The 20,927-nt window shown below is 36.1% G+C and overlaps 1 protein-coding gene across 3 annotated transcripts in view; it reads right to left on the reverse strand.

Moving 5' to 3' along the window:
• The window catches only part of CTNNA2 (catenin alpha 2), a 1,396,988-nt gene that overhangs the window by 23,472 nt on the left and 1,352,589 nt on the right, over positions 1-20,927 (reverse strand). For 2 of the 3 annotated variants that reach the window (XM_005686767.2, XM_013967725.2), the window contains exons 17-18: positions 17,821-17,955; positions 6,856-6,999 (exon numbers count right to left, since the gene is read on the reverse strand). In XM_005686767.2, coding sequence (XP_005686824.1) covers positions 6,856-6,999; positions 17,821-17,955 — 279 coding nt within the window. The remainder of the gene's footprint in view (positions 1-6,855; positions 7,000-17,820; positions 17,956-20,927) is intronic. The other variant, XM_005686768.2, reaches the window with a different exon arrangement.

Here is a 20,927-nt window from a genome sequence, read left to right on the forward strand (position 1 = left end):
TAAAAAAAAAAAAGTCTACATAATGTACCAGAAAACTTAACAAAGTACATTACAAGGAAACTGAGTTTGCTAAAGAAAAAATTACCTGATTTTAGGCCCCAAAACTTAGGTAAACAATATGCTTTGAGATCTAGTATTTAAAATAAAATACGGTGCTTTTATGTGGGAATAAGTGAGCGAATAATTCAGGGAATATTCTATGAATAAATGAATGACAGTCTCCACAAACATTTACTAGAATTTCTCAGTGTGATAACTTACTACAATGGAAAAAGAATGGCCAAGAAGCTAACCTAGAAAGCACACATTATGTGCTCAATGTGCCAGGAACCAGGGACAAAATTAAGAACATTCAGGTACATTCCTATGCTTATGAAGCGACAGACTAGTTTAGGAACATAAACATATAAGTAAAGGAGTTCCTCCACTGCACTTCATGTCAGGAATGTCAGAGAGAATGCATCATGTTAGGAGAGAAGATCAGGTAGGCTTCCTGAAACCATTACCCTATATCAACCACTAACTTTGTGACCCCCAGGAAGTAACTCAAATTCTCTGAACCTCATTTTCCTAATATTTTTAATGCAGATAACAGTATCTCCTCCACAGGATGACTTGAAAGCGGACTGTCAAGTGCTTTTCAAACGCTTAGCACAGTGCATGGAATATACTGAGCTCTCGTATCTTAGCTGGTAAAATTGTTATTTACTACATGCAATTGTCCTATTGTTCCTCTAAGTAGTAATAACATTTCATTTTATAAAGCAAAAGTTCAGAGATTAAGAATGTTACCCAGTCAATAAAAGACAGAGTTGGTTTCCAAACTCACTTCAAATAACAATACCGGACACGACTAAGCAACTTCACTTTCACACTTCACTTTCATGCATTGGAGAAGGAAATGGCAACCCACTCCAGTGTTCTTGCCTGGAGAATCCCAGGGACGGGGGAGCCTGGTGGGCTGCCGTCTATGGGGTCGCACAGAGTCGGACATGACTGAAGCGACTTAGCAGCAGCAGCAGCAGCTTACAATTTTAGTGTCTACCTTAAAAGAATGTGATCGCCTCTTATTTTTCGGATCTTTGCCATCAAAACCATGTAACTGTTACTGTTCTCTGACTTGGTTTTTACTCAGGTAAGATGCTAGGCCCTAAGGTAAATTTAAAATAATTTTGCCTGGCACATCTCTAAGAACCACCTAAGGTGATGCTTGGCTAGATTGATGCAATAAAGGCCCAATGACGGAGCTACACTTCTTTGGCTAAAAATATCTGCAAGAATTAAAGTATTTTCTTTTATATTAATTTGCCAAAACTAATTTTCTCGATCAATGGTAGGCACCAGCATCCTATCAGTCAATGTCGCATGTCAGTTCTAGAATGTGACAGTATGTCCAGCTCTGCCAAAGCAGTTATTGCTATCAATTGAACGGAGTTCAGAGATTAATACGAAAAAAAGCAAGGTTCTCTATCATTTCTTGACTTCTAAACAAAGACATTCTCAAATGAAAAAATGGAGAAGATTCCAGCATTCTGGAATGGGAGAACCATATGGAATCAATCAAAAGGTTAAGTCCAGAACTGACCCTCCTGGCTGTGATCCAGGGCCACATTCTCCCAGAGCAGGTTCATTCTCTTGTCTTAGTCAAGACAAGAGTGCCTCTCTCTTCTTTGAATATTTGTATAGCTTTCTACACAGACCAGTGGGCTATTCATGAAGAAAAATATGAGCACTTCTAAATGATTATTGATTCAAATATAGAGCTATGTTATTAATATTTTTCAACATAGACCATAGACTCTACATTGGCATTAGAGCTTGATTTTTCTAATTATGATGGGAATACATGTGCTCTGCCCCTCTCTTATATCCTAGTCTTTGTGATCCTATGGACTGTAGCCTGCAAGACTCCTCTGCCCATGGGATTCTCCAGGCAAGAATATTGGAAAGGGTTGCCATTTTCTCCTCCAGGGGATCTTCTCAACCCAGGGATCAAACCTGTGTGTCCTGTGTCTCCTTGCATTGAACAGGAGGATTGGATTCTCTACCACTGAGCCACCTGGACCATAGACCCTACATTGACTTGAGAGCTTGATTAATCAATATTTCTTTTCAATAGAAAAGAAAGCGAAAGTGACGTCACTCAGTCCTGTCCCACTCTTTGCGACCCCATGGACTGTAGCCTACCAGGTCCCTCCGTCCATGGGGTTTTCCAGGCAAGAATACTGGAGTGGGTTGTCATTTCCTTCTCCAGGAGATCTTCCCAACCCAGGAACTGAACCCAGGTCTCCTGCATTGTAGGCAGATGCTTTACCATCTGAGCCACCAGGGAAGAGTTCTCCTAATTAAAATTAAAAAGTAGTCAAATGATTCTTCCAAAGACTATGAAGCAGAAATAAACACTGCTCTGCACTATTGTCTCCATCTCTTACCTTGACACAAATTGGGAGCTGTAGAACTTAGCTCTGAACTTGATTAACTTCTTGCACTGATCCATGATGATGAAAGACACAAAGCGATCCCTTAAATGTTTATAGTCTCATGCCTTTTCTTCAAGCCATACTTAATAGCTTAGTAATTCTTTATATTTGACAACCACCATTATTTGAAAATTATTTTTATGCTTAACCGAAATTTAAACCAACTTTCCCAAGAACACTATGTTACTTTTATCCCATTTTTCCAAATCTTTAGCTCTTAATAGTTTCTTTTTTAATTTATATCTTCCTCCAAGAATATAGAATGAGTCAATTTTATTGCCTGAAACTTTGCTATGGAAATGAGTCACCTGGCATGTTGAAGGTGAGATAGGGTAGTTAATTACAGATTCCAAAAATCTACATATGCTCTACAATCTCAGGAAATCACTACATATGCCCTACAATCCTGATTCAAGGGGTCTGCAGTCTGGCCTACAATTTTGCATTTTAACAGTCTCTTTCCACCTCTTTCTGTGTTTGGTTTGACATATGGGGGTGATCCTCTGACCATTTTGGGAGACAGTCATTAAAATAAGGTTATGTCAGAAAGTTTTACTGACTTCTAGTGCCCACCTACCTTTCCTACTTTACCTCTTCTTGACTATTAGAATGGCCAAAGTAATAACCTGGAAGGAACTTGGATAGCAAGAAATACAGGAACAGTGCCCTCTAAGTGATACAAAGTGTACAGTGAATATCATCTCAGTCTACAGCAACAGACAGGTGTTCACATTTAAATGTACTCCTATGTCAAAGTGGGTAAAAAAAATGAAGTGAAAGTCATTCAATTGTGTCCGACTCTTGCAAGCCCATGGACTACTATTCTCTAGGCCAGAATACTGGAGTGGGTAGCTTTTTCCTTCTCCAGGAATCTTTCCAACCCAGGGATCAAACCCAGGTCTCCTGCATTGCAAGCAGATTCTTTACCAACTGAGCTATCAGGGAAGCCCAAAGTGGGTAAATCATGGCCAAATCAATCACCTCTTTCCAAGTGTATTAGGGAAAGAGACTTGCATAATCATTGTCTGTTTGAGAGCAGAGTCTGACATGATTCCTATTCAGTGCAAGAAACTTCTCTTTGCTTCAGAAAACCATACTAGTTACATGAATTCTCATTAGCTTATGGGCATTTCTATGACTATGCAACCTGTCTAAACTTGTCAGTGATAGAGCCCTTGATTTTCCAAATGACAATACATTTCCACCTTCAACAGAAAACCAGAATGTCCCAGAGCTACAGCTTTCTTCTGTCCCCAATTCTTTCAATTTATTTACTTCTCTTCCACAGCTGTGGCTGTGAGTGATCATATGACCTCTTGTGGAACTGAGAAAGTAGCAGCCTGATTATAATTTAACAATCATTCTAAGTCACTCACTTGCAGGCTCCTCTTCATATATTATACAGTTAGCATATAATTAAGGGGAAAGGGGCTCAAAAGGTATGGGACTGGACTTGAAGCAAAGACTTTTTATTTTGATATATGACATTTGTCAACACAGGTTATTCTCTGCAAAATTTATAATTCTGTGGGCTTTTGATCTGAAATATTTCCCTGCCCACAACACAAATCTAAAATACTTTGTTCAAAATTAGCTGAGGGCCTCAGCTTCTCACAAAGCCATCCCAGGACAATCCAATCCAACTCAGCCCGCAAGGATATCTCTTAGTACTTTGACACTTATTGTCTTCACCTCTCAGTTGTCACATGGTATGTGTCTGGACTTCCAAAAATGTTTCACATTCCTCAAGAGTAGGAGCCAGGTCTTATATGCCATTTGTTCTCATAACACATAGTTCAGGATTCATCAATTCCCTACTCACCAACTCTTCCCAACACCACAGGGGAATTCCTGCAACACTGCATAAGTAATTCTGAATTTTAGAGTCCCAGTGAGACCTAGCTCCATCTATTACCTAGTGGGTATGGATATTTTATTTCAAATAATCAAAATAACAAAATTAAGAAGTTAAAAAACAAGTTAGTCTTCCAAATGAACACATAGCTAATCATCAATCGCTTGATAATGTCCACTTAAAAGAATGGGAACTACTAATATTATTAAACAAGTAAGACTATATCAGATATAGGGCACATTTTGAGACTAGGTTGGAGTGAAATTTTTCTTCAGGTTTGAATAACTCTATGACAACTAGAAAATTAGATCTCATCAACTATACAGTCTTTTCCCATAAACCATTTCTTTAAAAACATACAAAACAATATAACTTTAGAGCAGTATTACTTCAGAATATATCCTTTAAGTCATCTATCATCATTTTAGATGAGAAAACTGAGGCCCAAGTATGTGTGTGTGTGAGTCACTAAGTTGTGTCCAACTCTTTGTGATCCCATGGACTGTATAGTAGCTTGCCAGGCTCCTCTGTCCATGGAATTCTCCAGGCAAGAATACTGGAGTGGGGTGCCATTTCCTTCTCCAGGGAATCTTCCTGACCCAGAGATCGAACCTGGGTCTCCTGCATTACAGGAGGCCCAAAACATCAAAGGCATTTACTCTGAGTTACCTAATTAGTCATCGACAGAAACAGGAGTAGTGCACTAGTGTTCAGACATCAAATTAATGTAACTTCTGTTACATGTGACTCTTTTGTTTAGAGCACAATATATGTATGTATTTTAAATTATAATTCAAATACATACAAAATGGATATAAAAACACTGAACACCACTTTAAATGAAACATGCATGTGAGAGTATACAAGTGCATGCACACTGCATTCCATGATAGATTCTCTGAATTTGCACAAGTGTACAACACAACCATTCTTAACTCACGAGGTTTAAAGATGATTGTATTCCAAGGGTTTGTAAAATATGAGCATTTCTTACCTGGCAGCTGTATGAGGGATTGATAAAAGACATGAATAACTTGAGCTATTATATGATTAGACATCAGACTTTTTTGGCACTAGAGGTTTACTCCTACCTGGGGTTCCGGGACCTAACACTTTTAATGAAAAGAAGACCAGAGATTTGAGAGGGATCACCCAACACAGGAGGTTTCATCACCTGTTGCCCACATTGCAATATTAAGTAGACTACAGGTGATTATCACCTACATTTTCCTCTGGGCCAGTTATGACTCCAGTTCTATTTATTGTGCCTAAAGTCTTCACCATTGTAGTTGCTTCTTTAGGTTAGAAAGCTTAGCTGGGAAAATAGGTTCAGCAGTGACCATACCACTTTACCCCAGGTCATGAAAAGGACAGTATCTTGTGGGGAAGGACCCTCGTGGGAGAGGGCTGGAGGATCTACACATAACAGAAGAGCTGTGGATGAGAACGGATGTCTCCTTTTAAACTGCCCCTATTCTCCAACACCAATATCCATACATAGCTAGTTAACTAAGGATTTGAAAAAAATGAATGATAAGCACTTAACTCCTTTCATAATACTTACGATTCAAACTGGATGTGTTTTATCCCACCCCATGAAAAGTAACAGGGCCTCAGATTCTGACAGTCAAAACTGTTAAGAAAACATCCATACTGACACCCCTTAAAGATATAACCATCTCCATGAACTTCCTTTGCCTCTCATATATAAAAGTTGATATCTTGATGGTTTTAATAGGTACCCAGGAGAGAACAAGGAAAATGGAGAAACATGCTCACTGCAGTTGATCTTTTCTTTCTAAATACTAAGGCATATAAAAGAATTAAACAGCAACAATGGAAATCTGAATATAACAAAGAACAGCAGCTTTTTACAACAGCATCAGTGTTATGATATATAACGAAAAGGTAGCAAATTTGGTTGAAACACATTGAAATGGTTGAACCCTTAATCTTGCAAGAGTGGTGACTTTTTTTCTTATTATTTTAGCTTTTGCACTGGAAACTTTTCATTTTTTTACATCAGAACCAAGTTTTTGACAATTATTGTGTATCAGTTTCTTTACAATTTTACTCTACAATTTTAGAAGAGCAGACTGATTCTCTGGCCAAACATCAATAAAGGGTATTCTCTCATCCTGAAATCTTTCAAATGAAGAAGAATACACTCTTCTGACTTGCCTTACTTTAGAGAAAGCTTACAAAATGACTACAGAATGGGTTCATTCCACGTATGCAATGACTTTCTATCCCAAAGGGAAGAAAGACTGAGAAATAAAGGAATGAAAATACCATTTTCAGCTTCTCAAGTTTAGATCATCATTGGAGAGTATATCTGTGTTGTGGAATTCTTGACTTAAATAAAGAATAAATAAGTAGATCTTTTGCCCCAAGTTGGTTAATACAGTAATTAAAGAGGGCTTGATTGGTCACATTTGACTTCATCAAAATGCCATCCCCCTACTTTCAAAATTAATGTTTATAATGAGATAGTTTAGATTAGAAAGTGAAGTTACTCACCATAGAAGAATCACTGCTTCCACTCCCGATCGGAGCTCCCTCAGCACAGGTTGGGAGGTGGGTAGAAAGTTGACTAGCCCTGCCCCCATCTATGACATCACAATCTACCTCATAAAAGGTAGTGAAAGTGCTCTGAACTCCTGTCTGATTTCCGAGAGATACAGAAAAGAAAGAGTGAGAGAGAGAGCAAGAGAAAAAAAGAAAAAAAAACAAAAACAAAAAAAATGTACCCTATTGGGAAGGGGTTAGGGAGGTGGAAGAGGGAGTGAGTAATTGGGAGAAAAAGGCCTGTGAATGAATTAAGTACTGAAAGAGATACGGGTGGGCGTCCCTGGTATTAAGCAGCCCAGCCCTTTGGATTCCTCATTGGTTCTTTTGAACAGATAAATTAACCATTTGGGAGAAGGAGGATGAAGGAGCATCCCACATCATCAGGCACTGTAGGGGAAAACTGTAGTGGGGTTCAAAGGGAATGAGTCCCCTATTTAAAAAATTGAAGATCACCAAGAAAGAAAGCAAGGGCTGAAACTCTTAACAGCAAGTGGTGATTGTCAGATGTCTTTGTTGGAAGTTCCATTGCCCTGCTGCGTGACCTTCAGAAAGCTCTGGGTCTCAGCACACTCAGCCAGTACATGGTGCTAAGGGGGTACTTACCTCTTCCATTGGGTTCACTGAGGAATTAATGCACTCATTGTTGCTAGAATGGCATTTTTTAAATTTCTCCTTTTTACACTCAAGGGTGAGTTTTGTGACGGGCACCATTGAAAAGATAAGCCAATAACCAATGTCGAGTTCGACCTTCGGAATTTCTACCTCTTAAAATGTTATCTCTGACATAAAATATTACTGACAAACTTAACAAAGTTTTTCTACGTGCACTGAATATAACATACTCCTAAAAGGGAGAGTTAGTTCTCTCTTCAAACCTGGAGAGAAATCAAATGGAAATACTACTACAATCACAAGGTCCCCTATGCAGGTACTTTCAGAGGTCAAGTTTAGATGACCCACCAATGCTCAGTGACTAAACATTTTTGTTACATGCAGTTCTGTTATAGTCACAGAGTTATAGCTTTGTTTAAAGTCTGAATATATATATATAATCAGGCAAAATGGGAAAATAATGTGATTTAAGTTTTTTTTTTCTTTTCTAATGTAGACTTAAAGCTTTGAAAATTGAACTACTCACAGTCTCAAGCGAGTATTATGACAAAACAAAAGGAAGAGCAAGCAGTCCTGCAACTATCCACATGGAAGCCAGATCTTTAATCTGCCCAGTGGAATATATGAAAAGTGAATCTATTTCCACAAAGAATAGTCTAGTAAAGTTTCAAAATAATAGCTTGCAATTCACATCATGAATGCTTAAAGGCCAGAGATTATTTTTGCATGCAAATAAACAAAACTCCTAATTTGGAATTTTTTTTCTGGTGTTTTAAGCCAATACAGTTCTATTTCCAATCCTGTCATTCTTAGCTTACCAAATATCTAAGTGTTTAGATCACAGTTTTAAACTAAAATTGGTAGATTAGGGAGCATTTTGAAACACAGGAGCTACTAAATTCAAACTGATTATGAATTTTGCAACATTACTCCCATCTTTTACTTCAAAATAAATGTTAAAGGCACTTAAAGATTGTCTTTAGGGAACTAAAGGCAAAAAGAAAAAATAACTGACGTGTAAGAAGAAAGAATGAAATTTTTCCTATATTTGCATTTTTTAGTATTTTTTAGAAGAAGCAATAATACTCTGCATATGTTTTCCTTGCTGAATATTCTATTCTCATTTTCGATAAATCTAAGTTTAAATTCAAATTCACATTTAATAGCTTTTATTGTGTTAAATTTCACAATTAATGAACCTATAAAGCTATTTTCTTGCAATTTTTACATATTGAATCATTGACTTGTTGGCTTATCTTTGCTTTTTTATGCTTTGTAACAGTCCCATTTGGTTTTAGAAATTAGCCATCTCCTGATTTCCCCATTGTAGGCACAATGTTATTCTTTTACCAGTTCTATAATCAAACAGTTACAAAAGTGATGATTATATATCAGAAACTCATTTCTGTCATCTCACCTTTTGTAGAATATATAAAGGTCACTATTTCAAGATTAATGATGCATCTGTCCATTCTCCCAATAAACACTTTAAAATTTTTACTACTCAACAAAGGAGGGACACTTTTGCCAATATTAAGATATTAGAATAAAATTGGAGTTAAACACTTTTAAAATATTGAACTAAAACAAACTGGACTTAGATTATAATTTTTTTGTATTTCTAATTAATTATCTATCATCTTTTTGTAAGTGGAACATGACTTCAGGAACCCAATGCAAAACTAGGCTGCATCAAATGGATGCAGAGTGGTGAACTGTGCTGACTTTTTCTGTGATTTAGTATGATTGATTGCAATAATATATTTAGTTATGATATTAGTTAAAATAACAAAATTTTCTTTGACATAGAATGCAGTGCCTGGATCAGAAAATTTCTAGTTCTTCTTAGGATCTAGCCTCTTGATACTGTTCATGAAAACTAAGTCTCATTGCAATTATGGATCTGATGCATACTTCCTATGAAATAACGGAAATGGATGAGTTAGCCCTTCAAGACAAGACATGAAGTGTTTGCATGATTTCAGTCAAGAGACTTCATTATTGAAGTCATGATTATAATTTTTTTCAGATCAGAGAAATGTAAGATCGGTTTCAAATATTTATTTGCTTGTTAGAAAAAAAAATGTTTCAAGTTAGTGCAAAGGATGAAGAAAAGCCAGGTGGAATAATCTGTACACTCCAAAAGAATAATTGGCAGATGTATTTGCCAAGTAATTTATCATGGAAGACGTGATCAGGCAGTTGGCATGCAATGTGACCAAAATCTTAAATATCCCAGCAAGAGAGAATACAATTAATTTTGATAGCAAAATATTTGAATTAGAAGTTTCCAGATAAAGAAATGATGTTTGAGTTTGTCTTAAGATAGTATCTTACATACAGAACCTTGGACTTATAAGAGTACATGTCCTTAGAAAATGATGCTGACTGGAACTTCTCCAGGATGTCCTCTTTCAGTTGCAAAATAAAGTTGCAAAAGGAAACAGAGAAAAGAAGGCAGACTATAGAGATTTGACAGAACATCTAGCCAGACTTCCAGTCAAGTTCATTATCAACAAGACATCTGTATAGATGAAGGTATTCAGAGAAAAGCAATAAAATAAGATATAGTACTGATGATGAAAGAAAAGTTTAAGGTCTGAATTAAGCTTGCCTGCAAGAAAATAGAATTAGGATGAAATATTTGAAATATATGTATTGCCCAGAAGGAAAATGACTGTTGAAGACACAGTAAGACAATGTATTTTGAAGCAGTAAAAGAAATCTGAACTAAAAATCCTCCATATTGCCCATCCAAAAGTCTTTCCTATTTGTAAGAGACATGGGCCATAAAATGACATATTTCTCCTCTAAAGGGCTGTGATCAAAGGTAGATTTTATAAATCATTTAAACTGGGGAAAGCATTTGACACAGTCTGTATGGACAGAATGTAGACAATAGTAAGTTAAGCACAGTTTTGTTTCCAGTAAACCAAGAAAACCAGTGAATACACAGAGGGAGCTTAACAGACAGCTCGCTATTCCAGCTGAAAATGCTAAACAGTAAGATGAGAAACTAAGTGAGGTAAAATGAAAACAAGAGACTATACAACCTAATAAAAGCACAATGGACAGAAAAATTTACCCTTTTACAAAAAATTATTTGCTATGAGAGGTAAAGAACCTTGAATGCTCCCACCCAACGAATATCTAGCACTGTGCTTTTCACGTAGGAGTTGAAATGCAATAGGAACATAAAATTCAATGAATTAAAATATCCTTATAAGAACAAGCAATAAATACAACTCTGAACTCTGATGGTTAGTTTGTTATCAGAAATTAGGAACAGCTTGTGGAACCACTGTTTTTTTCCTAGGAAAAAACACTGCTCCTCTCTCAGTTTTGCTATGGGCATCTCTTTATTTCCTTTATTTTGACTCATCTGAGGTCATGCAAAATCAAAAATAAAATTCCCAGATAACATTTAGTATATGGTTTTGATATTCATATTCTCTTTTTAAATATATTTTATATCAACTTGTTCATATTTTAACTTCTCTTAAGGCATGTCCAAGCAGAAACAAGAATAAAAACACAATAGATTTGGGTAATCCATTCAAAATATATTTCTTGACTAGAGCTGACAAATCGGAGGGTATACAGGAAAACCAATAATGAGGAACTGAATTATAGTTACTGTATCTAAATAAAGATATTAAATCAACATTTCAGCTTCTCATAGTTATTTGGTTCAACTGAAGGGAACAGGTAGATCTGGGTTGCTCTCATATATCCAAAACTAGTTTAAAATGGGGGAGAAGGTGCTAGCTCCTAAGATACTACTACAGACATTAATTCTTAAAACATACTGATAAACAAAGAACATCTTAGAAGGAACTCGGACAATTATTACATGTAGACAAGATTTCTGAACATATCTCATGGGAAAATTGTATAAACCAGGACATCTTTAGCTAGGTTTTCCCTGTGTTTCACAGATAACAAAAGATTTGTGCAATCATTGTCCCTCATTTAGGTGCCTTCTATGTATCTCATTTCCAAGTTTCTGGAAAATATTACTATTCATTTGAAGCCAAAATAACCCTTAGAATATTAAAATCAAAGACATTAACTACTAACAAATAATTGCATGAAATATTTGCCTGCCTTATTTTAATTTGTGGCTTTTGAAACTTGAAAAAATTCTAAAACCCAAAGGAATGAAAGTCCATTGATTCAGTGACAGGTAATGGCATTGATAGTTCTGACTCAGAGACACTCCTCTGTTCGTAAAGTCATTAACACTTTTTGCTTTTATAAGCAATAATGCCCTTAAACTAAAATGTAAACTGCTCAGCTCACAAGTTCATGTGGTGTAATCAAGTGAATCCACTGAGTAGACCCTAGTTTGGTCAATCCATGTCTCCATTTGAGGTCAAAGAGTTATTTGCTTGGTTCACATCCCAGCTTTGCCACAATAGAGTCTGTTTTCTTAGTTTAGGATTTACATTAGAAAAGTCTTTTTCTATGCATAAAACAATTTAGTAAGACAACAAACTGGTTTAATTTCATGAGTGAACAACCGATTTTTTTTTCGATGAATAGAATTAACCATACTGGTAACTTTAGATTAGTATCATTGAGTATGTATCTGAAGAGTTACTTATAGCGAAGCAACATACACTCCTCCTTTGTGCAAGATTATTATTTGAAGTCAGGGTGATACACTGTGGTGCTACAGACATAAAGCTTTCTACAATGCCTGAAACCCAAGGAGGTTTTTTACTTTTCTTATAAAACTTATTTCAAATTTCTTCCAAAAATATTGCCTGGAGTTTGCTAAATGTCACTTTTAGAACACTGAGAGAATGAATTTGCACTGAAAAAAAACTTAAGGGTTATTTTTCTCTGAAGGTTTGCATAATTTGGGTTGCGCAAAAGTCAATGACCATGGACACTGACATGAATGTAACTAAGGAAGATTTAAAGTGGGAATCAGAATTTCTATGGCTATAGTTGTACCATCATAACACATTAAGGTGTGGGCTGTTGGGAGAAAGATTGAGTTATGCAACAACCCATCATACTAGAAGATTAAGTGCAAAGAACTATTGCCATTCTGAATATGATGAATACCAATTTAATTTTGTTACTGTTACAGAGTTTCTTCATTATTCCTCCGTTCAGATTGATAATCTGACTTTAGCTTTAATCTTACTTTTCTTGGATCTGGATTTTCCTACTTTCCCAAGATCAGAAAAAGTTCTTTAAGCCAAATACTTAACAACTTACCCTCTGGAAGGTCTGGATAAAATTCTTTGAAACTGTTGTGAGTCGCCTGAACACATACCCTTTTGTTTAAATGAAGCATAGAAGTGCATTCCAAACCCAAACTGAAACAGCTAGCAATTTAGATTTTTTCCCATTACTACTATACTTTGATCAGTGGAGATAATCAAGAATTGACAATAGACAGAATCAGAAGACACATGAAAAAAGACTCTTTTCCCCCAAAATCATGCTTAAAGTATGAGTCTACACAACTAGCTATCAATACAATGCTTGTTTCAGTGATTGTTTCATCCCATTGCAAAATACTGATACTTTTCTATAGAGGGAATAAAAAATTTTTCAAGTATAATGCAATTCTCATCTCAAACAACCACCATTATATATATAAATGTGTGTGTGTGTATACACACACATATATATAGGTATGTGTATATACATAAATATGGTATTGTATAAATATATATATAACATTGTACAAAAAAACCCCTATATGTCCCCCCAAATTGTATTATATTGAATTAGATATGTCACAGTTGTCAATCATTTGTTCATTTCTTAATTATTGCTTATTAAGGGGACAAGGAAGCAAATCAGCTTTATTTGTTGTGTGTATATATGTAAGCATGTGCATATAGCATATATGTATTTTATTCAAATTGACTTGAATATGACCAGTTTCTGAGTATTTTTCTGAGTATTTTTTTAGCTATTACCATGAATATTCATGTTAGTTTTAATTGAGCCCAATGTTTGAATCAGAGAAGGCAATGGCACCCCACTCCAGTACTCTTGCCTGGAAAATCCCATGGACAGAGGAGCCTGGTAGGCTGCTGTCTATGGGGCTGCACAGAGTCAGACACGACTGAGCGACTTCACTTTCACTTTTCACTTTCATGCATTAGAGAAGGAAATGGCAACCCACTCGTGTTCTTGCCTGGAGAATCCCAGGGATGGGGGAGCCTGGTGGGCTGCCGTCTATGGGGTCGCACAGAGTTGGACACGACTGAAGCGACTTAGCAGCAGCAGCAGCAATGTTTGAATGATATAAAACATAATTGACCCCTTATTCTCCAATTTTCTTTTTACCAAACCAGATTCTACCAGTGTTGCAAATTATGCTTGCTCACCTTGTCAAACATTTCTCCATAACCCAATTGAGAGGAATTCAAATTTGGAAAGGAGATATTTAAAAGACAAAAGAACAAAAGTTCACTTAGGGCAAATTACTCAGCCCTTCAGGAATAGGTCATGGCTCCACTTAATCAGCCTGAGGACTAAGGGAACTAACATTTGTCACCTCTAAACTCTGTTCCTATATTTTGTTTGCATGAAAAAAGGCTTTTATTTGCAATAAAATCTATTGACTTTGTAACTTCTCATGTAGAGTCAGCTCTAAGTTATATCAGTGGCCCTCCATCTCTGAACTTGAATATCAAATTCTTGTCGTGAGCAGAGTTACCGCTCTTGTGTCCTGGCTTTATTGTTATAATGGGGCTCCTGTTGTATTTAAACTTAACATTTGAGATAGAATTTTTCGGTTTTATCAGAATGCTTGATATTCAGCATTCTATATTCGAAATCCCTACATTTGCGTTTTGAATCTCATTCATAATAATGTACAAAGTATAAATCTTTGGGTAGCTAAAGATTATCAAGGCTTATAAAATGTTTTTTGTTTCTCCAGTTGCATGTGTATATCTCCACTTTTAAATTTAAAAGAACATATTAAATTCTCTGAAACTGAGTGCTAAAAAATTAATTAAAAATATGACAATCAAATATACAGGTAATTTCCATAGCATGGCATTGGAACTGATTTGTATTCAAAACATATTTACATGCTGAAAAAGTGTGGTTCAACTTGTCTCCCCGATGAATAAAATGCTGTCACCTTTAATGGGTATTACTTGCACTGAACTTATTTATGTAATGCTATGGTTAAATTTATTTTTCCTTTCTTTTTTCTTTTTCCTTCTTTTATGCTTCTTCCTTCCTCCTCTCCCCTTTCCTCTTTTTCCTTTCTTCTTACAACAGTCTTTTTTCCAGAAAGCATGTAAACCAGCTTAAAAGATTAAACTACCAAACATTAAACTAAACAAGCAAATAAAGCCAGTATATAAACTATCAGGCTGTTTAATTGTCTGGGCTTTCATTTCCTCTGCTTTGTCTCTAACATTTCTATCACTCTTTGAGGGTTTTTTTGTTTGTTTGTTTTTAATTCCCTTTCCCATTACCTGCTTAGCAACCACATTGAGCTGAACTGGCTCACAAATATACATCTTCTACTGTGAGATTTAATAAGAATGGCACCTTTCCACTGTTGAGAAATGTTTAAGCTAATGACTTTAAAAAAAACTGATCGCCAGCCAGAAAACTAATGCTGCTTCTTAGATAGCAGTTGTGTGAATGAGCATCCATAGGCATACACCCTGGTTTCCTCTATTTCTCTAGTTCCCATCATGACTCATGAAAAGCTTTTCACCCACTGTCACCATGTCCTATTGAGATTTCCTAAGCCACCTCTCAAGTCAAAGGCAGACACCACAGAAGAAGCCTTTCCCACTTTGTACACATAGACTCACATAAAACATACACATGCTGACATGGTATACAATTATGCACATGTGCATATTTTTAGTTTAAGTTCATCATGCCAGCATAAGACTATAAACACATGGCATTCAGTTTTTAAATCCAAATAATTTTTCTTGGCAAAATGGAAAAGACTATCCAAATCTCTTCTGCTTCAGTAGAAACTTTAACTTCTGTCCTGGGGGCTTTCAGAGAAGCCACAGTTTTGAATACCATGTACACAAAGACATAGGAAAAAAACAAACACAATTTAAGTATTTCTCTTTTTAATTGCATATTATATGCAATACTATATTATATATATATATATATATGCATACTGTATTTAATATAGCAACTTCTTAAAAATGTGGCAACTTCGTCATGCCAGACAACAAAATAACTGGGGCCCAAAGCATGGATGAACTTTCTTGGCAAAATCATTGAAAGTTTGTGTGTATGGGGTCTCACATTCTTGACTCTTTCAGAATTTTGAAGACAGTCATGTGTGCTACTGTGCAAAATAAACATATTGCTGGTTTTTATTTTTTTTTCTCTATTGGCCATCAATGAAGGATGAAGAAGAAGATGGAGGCAGAGTGGCAAAGACAGCAGACTACAGATGCAGGTGTGGCACCAAATAGCAATCAAGCTTGGAAAAAAATCATGAAGAAACCAAGAGCAGGCCCATTACTGAGCAATATAAGCAAATCTTTATAATGCATTTAAATCAGAATTATTATAAAGTGGTATAACATTCCTCTGAAAGAAGCCTTCTCCCATGCAAGGATTTATGAACATTGCCAATAAGACTCAAAGAAGGAAACAGGCTTTGTGACAAGTGTTCTCAAACACCTCTGCCAATGCCAACAGTGCAAGTGATAAAAGCCAGTGATGGTTTGGACTACAACTAAATGAGGAAAATACAATGGAAATGAAGCTCTGGAGGCAGTGATGAACAATGAGCACTGAGAGGACAATGGAGAGCAACTCTGCCTGTAAAACTTGCTTAGATGAGGTTGTGGAATCTGAGATCCACAAAGATGCTCTGCGCATCCATGTAAATAACAAGATTTGGAAAGTAACAAATGAAAGCACACAAGGCAAGCGAAACAAAATGCACTCAGTCCCACAGGTGCTTTATACAGATGGACATGAAAGCTGAATGGTATGGGAAACTATACCATTGAGGCTGAAGATAAGAAAGGAAGCAAGGGAAATGCAATGTTTCGATCACTTCTTGGCAGAGAGAATCTTGGTAATAACCAATGGGGCAGGAAGGACACATTGCAAGACAGATTGCTCTTGGTTGTTGAAGAATGTTGAAGCGGGATCATTTTGGAAAAGGAAGGGTGACTGTGCTTTGCTAAGAGGCACAAAATCGCGATTTACTGGGCACTAGATGAGACTGCATGGAACAGACTTTCTAAATGGAATCTCCATGCAAGCCAGATAAGCTCTTTTCCCAGCTAGGTTTTCTAAATGCCAAACAATACAGGAACTGAAACCTTTGGGTTCAAGGATGAATTTTACACATATTTTTAATCAAATGGTGAATTTCTGGAAATGTCTTGAGGAAGAACTGAGCTTCATGACCAGTGGGACGTTCACAAGGCATTCACCATATGGACAGTATTCTGTTTCTGGTAATGCCACACTGAAAATGGCAGCATCGTGGCTGACTGGGAAAAGAACTAAAGGTGGCAGAGCCACACTCTGGAATTTGCAAACAGTTTACAATAGATGGCATCTTGTGTGGAAAGAAAGGGACTGAGGGAGGAGAAGAAGCCAAGGTAAGAACCTCAACACATACATTTGGAAATCTTGCCAAGAAATCATGATACTTCTATTCATTGAGCTCTTTGTTTCTTTGCATTTGATGAAAATGGTCCAGATTCTTATATTTTCATGAGAAGGGAAACACTGAAGTGATTGAATAAAGGATCTATAATTGTTAGTGTCTGACAACATGTTAGTTTTTGGCAACAGCACATCAACCTGTATTAAATCCAAATGCTTTCTGGCTTTTAAAGGTTATGGATAACCTAGTATGCATTGGAACCTGATGAATGAATTCCTATTGTTTTCACCATCTCTAACATGTGAACACAATCCACACATAGAGAGGCTGGCTCCTGAACAGAGAATGAAAATTACTAGGACTAACAGAAGGAAGTAGACTTACAATGAGTAAATATAGAAAAGCCCCAAATAATTATAATAGTAACAACTTGGCAATGACTTTCCAGACTATGAAATTAGTTTTCTTATGAAGAATGGAGATTTTATAAGGCTAGTATAAACATAGGGTAATTGGAAAATCAAATTGTTCATTGTGAGTTATTGTAGAGTCTGGAATAATGGTGATAACATTAAAAAAAAAAAAAAAACTACCTATGAATCACTGTAGTTTGGTGTTTTTAGCAGTACTGTTGCCAAGAATGCTTGCCTTGGAAGAACAGTAGAAACTCGAATTGCGAAGCCCAGGTCCCAGCTTACCCCTGACACAATGAGCTCTCCTCCCAGATTCTGTACTTCGGCCTTCACCTTGCTGCAGATGTTAAGCTGATGGCAATACAAGGCAATTCGTTGAAGGTAGGCTAATAAATCCTGCTTACATGCTGAATCAGGACACTATAAAACATTAAAAAAATCATCTCAATTAGTAAGAATCTTTTGGCTTCTAATACTTGCTATATAGAAGCTGTGAGAAGAAAAGTTTTCACTGTCATATACCTTAATTATACCTATTCAACTTGATAGTGCATTGAAGCTTCAGAAATGCTTTAGCAAATTTAGAAGGCCACAGTGATAGGTGAGAGTGGTTAGTGCTACTTCGATAAAATTCTATACAAAGAATATTGATGATCTCCCAGAAAGTCTTATTGGGATGAATGTATAAGTATCTTATCAATTATCTTCTAAACTGCAAAGAAAACAATATTCTATAGGATTTCTCTTAGTGGCCCATTCCATGTTCACTATATGCAAAGTTATTTTAACACAGACAACAAAGCAACAGATGCTAGAAGGAAACCATTCTGTATCTCAGTCTCTCTCTCTGCCATAGTAGAAGAGATTTTCAATTTTATTTGTTGGAGAATGCATTTATTTCTTTTGGCTTTCTAAGAAATGTGTCATTCACTAAAGAAACTCTATTGTACTTTCTGGAATATCATATTTATCAAAAAAATTAGCAACATGATAAACTTAATTTAAACCAGAGACTGTGAGAAGGATCAAGACCATTGTACAAGAAAAAGATGTGAGTAAAATGAGTTTGAAGCCCATTGAAATAAGCTCATCAGTGTAACAACAGGACCCTTCCAAGGATGCAGCAGAGATTTTGAATTCTTATTAAAAAATCTGGTGACCAAGGATTTTGAATTCTCTTTGTAACTTAAGTCGGTAGATGTCCATCAAATACGCACTGAACAGAGCTGAACACTTTCAGAGACATTTACATGATTCCTTAAAGCATTTCTGAAGCTTCAATGTCAACGGCTATCCAGCAATTGAAGTATATTCCTATTGCTATCCAAAGTTCAGTTCAAAATTCTCCAGGACATTCTATTGTTCTCCCTCAATCTGGCACTTAAAAAGGACATATAATCACCAGATCCTTGATGAAACACTGTAAGAAACGAGTACCCACAGCCCAAAGTAAAGTACCTTATTTAGAACAAAAGTATGAGAAAAAGACTCCAGCTAAGCTTCCTTCAAGCTCAAGAAAGGGAATTCTTCCATTAATACTGTGAACCCAGTCATTTGACATAGCCATTTATTTAATAAGTTACAAAGGGGTCTTTTTGCTACATAACACTTACCATTGTGGTATTTTTTTTTTCACTAACTGCATTTATCAAGAAAGAATCCCACAGAGACTGTTTTTAGCTTCCTACAAGTTCTTCATACTGTAATATTTATCCAACTCCAGAGACCCATATACTGAAAGGAATTAACTTTAAAATGATATCTCCCTAAAGGCCTTTGATACAAATACCTTGCAGCAAATTAAAATGGAAGTTCTATCTCAATGGAACAGTAATTAAAAACGCAACAGTCCGTAAAAAGTTTATACTGTGTGCATATCTCAAATCTTCATAAAAATATTTTCTGGCAAAATAAAGCCAACCAATGCACATTTTGGAAATGCTCATTCTATTCTGTTATTTAAACTGAAGTATTTAAAACACAAATAAAGGCATTATGGACCAAGAAAAATAACTCTTATACCATTGGAATAGTAGAAATAGATGCATTATTTGAAAAAGAAATGTTCCATTCAGACAAAACATTAGCAAAAATTGCAGGTTGCTTCACAACTGATGACAGGAAGAATGCTACAAAGAGGTTATGTTTATCTTTTCTTCATTAAGTCATCATTAAATATCATTTTAATACTTTGTCACAATCCCAAGATACGCCTAAAATCCTGGGATTTGTATGTGTGTGTGCATATGTGATTTGTTTTCCAGATATCAAAGCTGTTTGGGGGTTATGTTTCCTGATATGTAATTGTTGGAAATAAAGATCCAAAATTACAAAATCAAAAACAAGAATCACAATAAAAATATTGAGCTCAAGGAGCCTAAACATACTGAGAAGTAGTTTCAGCCATTGAGATTCAGAATGTAATGGACAAACCATCCAAACTTCATCTACTTTTACTCCTTAGGAGTCCATCCTAGCACAATCCTCTCTCAGGACCAACTGCCAATCTCTGGTCACTCCACTTATCCCAACATTTGCAGAAAATTGCATCAACATTTGCAGAAAAGAATGCAGCATTCTTTCCTGGCTGGTGCATTTCTGTATGCTTGCATGTATGAGTGCTATTTTCAGATAAACTCATTTTCTCTCCTCTCTTTTACATGAACCTTCTGGGTGACATATGGAACTCAACCTTTGCTCCAAAATGTAGGAAGCTTGGCAATCAGTAGTGCCCTGAAATTAGCAATATAACAATGGTTTGGTCCTTAATCACTATAAATTTCAGGAGATTTTAAAATTTTGGTAATATTTAGTAAATTATTTTTACTCTTAAGTGTTTCTAAAAATTCAAAAGTAAGCAAAACATTCCCCCAGATTTGCTATCATATATATAATATGAGACAATCTGTTGGCTTATTTTAAAAGTAATCCCAATAGTTTAATCATGAGTTTTTCTTTTCAGACTTTAGAAGATGAGTAAATTTGGTACTGACTTGAGGTATTCTATATTATGGGATATTGAAGGCAAGTATTTAGAGGAACAGGAACACTCTTATATTAGAAAATGAGGGAGATAAAATCACAACTCAAAAACCACAGGAGACCACGGCCATTTATGGAAGAGGTGGTTGTGATTTAGTCGTTAAGTCATGTCCAGCTCTTTGTGATCCCATGGGCTGTAGTCTGCCATGGAATTTCCCAGGCAGGAATGCTGGAGTGGGTAGCCATTCCCTTCTCCAGGGGATCTTCCTGACCCAGGGATTGAACCTACATCTCCTGCATCACTGGCAGTCTCTTGCATTGCAGGCAGATTCTCTACCAACTGAGCTACCAGAAAAGCCCTCTTCCACAGAGGAAAAAATCCTAAATCTTTCAGTGTTCCCAAAGATGAT

The sequence above is a fragment of the Capra hircus genome, chromosome 11, assembly GCF_001704415.2.
Source record: "Capra hircus breed San Clemente chromosome 11, ASM170441v1, whole genome shotgun sequence".
Lineage (NCBI taxonomy): Eukaryota > Metazoa > Chordata > Mammalia > Artiodactyla > Bovidae > Capra > Capra hircus.